The sequence below is a fragment of the Lycium ferocissimum genome, chromosome 7, assembly GCF_029784015.1.
Source record: "Lycium ferocissimum isolate CSIRO_LF1 chromosome 7, AGI_CSIRO_Lferr_CH_V1, whole genome shotgun sequence".
NCBI lineage: Eukaryota > Viridiplantae > Streptophyta > Magnoliopsida > Solanales > Solanaceae > Lycium > Lycium ferocissimum.
Window position 1 is genome coordinate 27,888,445 of NC_081348.1, and position 6,782 is coordinate 27,895,226.

At 39.2% G+C, this 6,782-nt stretch overlaps 1 protein-coding gene across 1 annotated transcript; it reads left to right on the forward strand.

Moving 5' to 3' along the window:
• The first annotated feature begins 309 nt into the window (after positions 1–309).
• Positions 310–5,971, forward strand: LOC132064136 (nitrate regulatory gene2 protein). Its single transcript, XM_059457027.1, has 4 exons — positions 310–1,762; positions 2,402–2,583; positions 3,575–3,798; positions 4,886–5,971. Exons 1-4 carry the CDS (start codon positions 481–483, stop codon positions 5,670–5,672), a joined length of 2,475 nt encoding a protein of 824 aa, XP_059313010.1. The 5' UTR covers positions 310–480; the 3' UTR covers positions 5,673–5,971.
• The last annotated feature ends 811 nt before the right edge of the window (positions 5,972–6,782 follow it).

The following is a 6,782-nucleotide window of genomic DNA, read 5'->3' on the forward strand; positions in this document are numbered from 1 at the left end:
CCTCTTGTGTAATTAAAAAAAGTTACTTTTGCTTAACCGTTAACACATAAATGATATAGTTAGTATCAATTATATGTAATCATATGGTATATATTATGCATTTTTACTGACTATTTTTAATTTATTAACTAATTAGATGAGCGGTTATTTATGTTTCTTAAACGGTTAGCTGTGATTTTCTTTTGGGATAGACTTGGCATTGAAACAACTTCCAAACTTTTCTTTTTTAAGAAAAAAAAAATAGCTTCAAAACTTTTAAATATTGAAAAAAGAAAGACACAGCTAGTCATTTTTAAAGTACTCAACAAAAGACTTTTTGAGTGGAGAAGGAAAGTGATGAGTCAAGTGAAGTACCTCTAGTCACTCTCTGTGTAAATTTCACTCTCATCTCATGGCACTTCTTCTCCGTCCATCTCCGTCGTCGTCACTTCTTTAACTCCATAACCACTTTCTTTAACTCATAGCCACCAATATTTACAGATGGGTTGCACGGCGTCAAAGCTAGATAACGAAGACACAGTCCGTCGGTGTAAAGACCGACGTCGTTTAATGAAAGAAGCCGTTTACGCTCGCCATCACTTAGCCTCGGCTCACTCTGATTACTGCCGTTCTCTTCGTATCACCGGCTCGGCTCTCTCTTCCTTCGCCGCCGGTGAACCTCTCTCCGTTTCCGATCACACCCCCGCCGTGCTCCTCCACACATCCTCCAACACCACAACCACCCCTCCACCACCGCCACGTATTCATATCCCAAAACCACCGCCACCGGCGTTTACTCCGATGACGTCATCACCGACGATAGCATCTTCAAAGCTCCCTCATATACTCTCTGCTTCTTCTGTTTCCTCTCATAATCACCGTCAACAGCCGTTACAGCAGAAAAAACCCGTTAAACTGCCGCATATTTTGTCTGGGTCAAGTTTGAATTCGTATAATGAGGATTACAATTATACGTATGATGCGAAGGCGAATTCGAATTATTCGGGTACTCCTTCACAGGCTTCATCTGTTTGGAACTGGGAAAATTTCTATCCTCCTTCTCCTCCTAGTTCTGAGTATTTTGAACGTATCAACAAGAAAAACAATTCGGCAAATGATGAGGATGATGATAAGGCATCATCTTATTCACAATACTCTCAGCATCTTTATCATCATGAGCAATCAGTTCATGGGAAATCGAACAAGCAATTCGATTTTTTCGATACTGATAGTGTTAAAGATGAGATTTTGACAAATGGGTCTGTCAAGAATCAGAAAAATGTTGGTGAAAACAAGCAGAACTATGCAGCTCATAACTGGGAAAGTGAAGCTGAGAGAGAAGAAGTACAGTGTAGTGAGTGGGAAGATCATGATCATGATCATTACAGTACTACTTCTTCGTCTGATGATGATGAAGAGGAGCAAAATGATGAGATAAGATCTGGGTTTGGGCCAACCCGGGCGAATTTCGGGTCTACTGCTTCAGTCAAGAATGAAGAAGGTTCTAATATTAATGTGAATGCGAAGAGTTTTTCAGGGAAGAAATCTGATAAGATGTCGTCGGAGGATGGAGGGTCGTCGTCGATGAGTTGGGGGAATAATGGAAATGGGAAAGTGGAAATGGTTTCTGATACAAGTATGGTGGTGAGGCATAAGGATTTAGCAGAGATTGTTGCTGCCATTAAGGAATACTTTGATAAAACTGCTTCTGCTGGTGAGCAGGTGTCTGAGATGTTGGAAACAGGTCGAGCTCAGCTCGATCGCAGCTTTAAGCAGTTGAGGAGTGAGTTTTTTGAGGATTCTTGATTTATTTGGACTGCAAAATTTGATTTTTATTGCTTTATATGTCGCTTTAGATCATAACATAGCAATTAGTGGGTATTGTAAGTTTTCTGGGATGCATATGTGAACTCACCTATGTGAGCTTCGCATATCTAGTTCCAGGTTTGGATAAAGGAGTAGAGTTGTGGTAGGTTGATAGTCATGGTAAAATTAATCAAATTTTATGAACTAAGATAATGCATATCATTTGCTACAACTAGTTTGGGGTTCAGATTTAGAGGCCGTTTGGATTGGCTTATAAGTTGCTTATAAGTTGTTTTCAGCTTTTTTGAGTGTTTGGCTGGCCAGCTTAAAGTCATTTTGTGCTTAAAATAAGCTCAAAAAAATAATGGGGCCCGTTTGACTTTATTATCTAAAGCAGGCCAAAAAAAATAAGTTGGACTACTCCATTTTTTTTTTAAGCTTATAAGCTGCTTAAAATAAGCCCATCCAAACAGGCTCTTAGTTGATTGACACTGACTTATCTTCACCTTGAGATGGTTGAGCAAGTTTTTTTCTTTTAAAATTTTGGGTTCTTTGTTTAGGAATTAATTTTTTGTTTTGTTTGTTTGTTTGTTTGTTTTTTGTTTGTGCATTGCAGAAACTGTGTATCATTCAAGTGGAGTATTTAGTACCATAAGCTCCACCTGGTCTTCAAAACCTCCATTGGCGGTCAAGTATCGTTTTGAACCTAGTTCTATTGATGAAGGTGGTCAAAAGAGTCTTTGTTCCACCTTGGAGCGACTCTTGGCATGGGAAAAGAAACTATATCAGGAAGTAAAGGTGCTTTTCTCAATTCCAATGGCTCTTAGTCTTCATTGAAATCCTACTTACTTTCTTGTGTTTTATACCAATTGGTCTTTTGCAATCATCATCTCATTCAGTTTACTGGTTTTCTTTAAAGATAAAAAGCTGTAGTTAAATCCACTCTGATTCAGTCAAGAATGAGGTAAACTATACTCAATTATTGTGATGGGATATTGATATTTTAGTAGAGTGACAGAATGCTAGGTTTTCGGTTGGTATCCCATAAATGTTATGGTTGATGAGAGGTGTAAAAATCAGACGGGTCATGCTTATCCAAACTTCTTCCGAATATCCAGCTCGTGTAATCTAACAGTGGTGTAATGGCTAACGTACCCTACGTAGTATATGACTTGGCAATGACAACTTGGAGCTACTATAAGATTTTAATTTAGAACATGCATGTTGCCCCTGCCTGCCTGCCTTAAAACTGAACTATTCAACTAACTTAAATCTACATTCTGGTTGTATATGTTGAAGTGTGTGAGCATCTCTCTAATAGCTTAAACTGTACAGTTTGTTCTAATTAATAATATCTTCAACAATATAAACCTCATTACGAAAGACTTTTGCGTCTTCTTTTTGCGGTTATTAGTGCGGAATGGAGGAGTAGCATAGGAAGTGTGCGCAGTTTTTAAGACAAGAACTTTCCTTGACATGATTAGAAACTGTTCAATGGGCAAATGGATAAATGCACGTCGCTGCATGTATGTGTTCGTTGCTTGTCTATTTGTTGGTGACTCATATCTATTTGATTTTGATTCTCCTAGTGTCTTGCTCTTGCAGTCGTAAGTTCATCATGTGTTTATTTTATTTTATTTTTTTGGTTATTGCGATGACATTGAGTTCAAACTATTCTGGAAAAAATCAGAAGAAAAGTTGGCCAACATGAGCGACTGCTTCCTTGCATGATGCTTTAGGCCTACACATTTACTTACACATTTGCTTAATCTGAGTACTGTAAATGTAGGCCAGGGAAGGGGTTAAAATTGAGCATGAAAAGAAGTTGGCAACATTACAGAGCCAGGAAGGCAGAGGTGATGACGGAGCCAAGTTGGACAAAACCAAGGCCTCAATAAATAGGTTGCAGTCACTGATGGTGGTCACATCGCAGGCTGTTTCCACTACGTCCTCTGCCATTATTGGTCTAAGAGACTCTGACCTTGTCCCACAGCTTGTTGAACTTTGTCATGGGTAAGTCCTTGTGTTTGGTGCTTGCTTGATTTGGAATTTGTTGACAACCAATTTTATTCAGATTATTTTGCTGGCGGACACATGCATGGATTATGGGTTGAATTGGCACATGGTTAGTACTTATGTTGCAATACTGTTTAGAGGAAACGTGAACTTATTGGAGCCAACTTTCTAACCTTATGAGGTTGAAGAAGTCTGGCTACATCCTTTCTGGAATTTCTTGCTTTCTGGAATCACTCCAAAACCTAAATTACCAAGTAATTATGTGCCGGCTCAAGATTTACTTACAATTGAATTGAATACGTTGAGCATTTCCTACCTAAAATTGGTCTCACCTAAAGTCATGCTCTCACATGTAAAATGTGTTGGTGTTAATATTTGTCTGTTCCAGTGGGTAGTTGAAAATTTATGGATCTTTAAATGTGCGCCTTCTGTCTTCCTGACCATGAAAGCATGTCCACGGAGCATCTTTCTAGAGTCTAACAGCCTCTCCAGGACAGGTTGTGGCCACGATGGAACCACTGTTCTTGGAACATTGGAATATCTCTTGTCAGTCCTGTGCTTTGACGTGTGTAATTGATGGCTAAATATAATGGTGCTTCTTAGGCCGGTCAGTATTGTTACCTTGATAAGCTTAATCTGGATAAGAAAAAAGGTAGTGTTCTCCATTGTAATTATAACTGGGCGAGGTCAAGTAATTACAGCGCTAACCTAAAATGTTACGGGCTAGGATCTAAGTTGCGCGGACTCTTCACTTTCGTTACCGCACCCGTGTCGGATTCTCCCAAAATGCACTACTTTTGGAGTATCCGACACGCACCCGACGATATTTTTGAAGAGTCCGTGCAACATAGGCTAGGATTTGAGTGCTAAAGATTGTATCACAGCTTCTATGACCGCTGGAATTCTGGCAATGACTGATGATTGCTTTGAAGATTTGCGCTCTTCTACTCGGAAGATAGTTCTAAATTGGACTGTCTGTATTTTATGGTTTGAATTTGAATGGCGGCTGATGATAAAGTATTTACTGTTTTCTAAGTTTTTCCCCTGACTAGTCCTCAACTGACATTGGTATAAACTGGTGCAGATTCATGTACATGTGGAAATCCATGAACCAGTTTCATGAAGTTCAGAATGACATTGTGCAGCAGGTGCGCGGCCTCATCAATAGAGCAACTAATGGTCAATCGACATCCGACCTACACCGGCAGGCAACACTTGACCTTGAGTCTGCTGTATCTGCATGGCACTCGAGTTTTTGTCGCCTGATAAAATTTCAAAGGGACTTTATCCGCTCTCTTCATGGTTGGTTCAAGCTCACCCTTGTATCTGTCCATGGTGAGCCAACTAATGGCAACAGGGACTCTTCAGATTCATTTATGTTTTGCGATGAATGGAAGCTAGCGCTTGACCGTATTCCTGACACTGTTGCATCAGAAGCTATCAAAAGCTTCATAAATGTTGTCCATTCGATATATGTGAAACAAACGGAGGAGCTGAAGATAAAAAAGCGGACTGAATCTGCATCGAAGGAGCTTGAGAAAAAGGCTTCAAGTGTTAGGAGCATTGAAAGGAAGTATTACAACTCTTATTCCATGGTTGGCATTGGACTACCTGAGATGGGACCTGATAATGGTAATGTCTTGGATACACGAGACCCTCTGGCTGAGAAAAAGGCTGAGCTTGCAGCTAGCCAACGGCGTGTAGAAGATGAGATGGTGAAGCACTCTAGAGCAGTGGAGGTAACCAGAGCGATGACTCTGAACAACATTCAGACGGGGTTGCCGGGTGTTTTCCAGGCTATGACCAGCTTTTCTTCCTTGATGACAGAGGCCCTTGAGGCTGTATGCACCAGTTCTTATTCTATTAAGTAGGAAACAACTTACAGATAAACTTAATACTATTACTTATTTTCTTTTTTGGCTATTTTTTCCTCGGTTCTGGGCAAGGAGATGAAAGAGAAAGGGCTGGCAGTTTTGGTTATAGGCTCCTGTCAGCTAGTTGGCTTTTTCCCCTGATATTTTGCTATATGTTGTAGATATGTGGAATTTTGCAATTTTGTTTATCGTGGGAAGAGGAATATTTTCTGTATAGCAAATTATTTGCAATATTGCATTGAAATCAACAATTTCAGCAGATGAATAAATGTATTCCCTTCTGTTAAGTGGAAAAACGTTCTTCAATCAAAGCTATTCATATTGTTGCTTTGTAATGTATATTTCATGACCTAATATTGAGAGCATTACACAGGGCTAGTTACTCGTAGGTTTATGTGACCATTGCCGTTCAAATTTGAGTTCTGCTGGTGAAACAGCAGTGCAAGTGAATAATGGACCATAAATCAGAGGGATATTCAATGAGTTCACCGAAAGCTTAGATGATAGCTCTATTTACACCTTGTGGGGTTTCTAAGAGTAAAGACAAGAAAGGCTCAGCTTTCTTGATTTGGGTCCCCATGAAATCTTTCATATTTAATAGACTTTTGTTCTTTCTCCCCTTTAGTCATTATTAGGCTGTAAGAAGATACCCTTTTGGATCTTTTGGTTCTGTTCTACCTTAGGATACAAATGTATAACTGGAACAATGAGTATATAATGCAGAAAATCATCCACCATTGTCTTTGCATGTGTATGCAGGTAAAGCAATCACTAAGATTCAGATATATATATTTCTAACATATGATGACAAAAACTGACAGGAGGAAGCAGCTAGCTTCTTTTCAGTTACACCTTCCACTGTTACTTATGCTAGTGGGGGATGGGGTAATGGAGGGAAGGTGAAAGTGATTGAATTGTTAATAGTAGTAGTATTTTTTTTTTTTGGCTTTAGGCCATCCATTATATGAAAATACTGACTCTGTTAGTTCAAATTCGTGAACGACCTACCAAATATTTGGGTATTTCACTACAGAAATTCTTCTTGGTGGTGAATTGTTATTAGTATTAAAATGCAAGTATATGTAAGATATGATGAGGTTGTCAGAT

What these genes read in the sequence shown, in the direction of transcription:
- LOC132064136 (XM_059457027.1), top strand. Translation starts at nt 481, where the DNA reads ATGGGTTGCACGGCGTCAAAGCTAGATAACGAAGACACAGTCCGTCGG. An exon ending in CAGCTTTAAGCAGTTGAGGA is followed by an intron (nt 1,763 to 2,401) that starts GTGAGTTTTTTG and finishes TGTGCATTGCAG; the next exon opens with AAACTGTGTATCATTCAAGT. An exon ending in CTTGTTGAACTTTGTCATGG is followed by an intron (nt 3,799 to 4,885) that starts GTAAGTCCTTGT and finishes AAACTGGTGCAG; the next exon opens with ATTCATGTACATGTGGAAAT.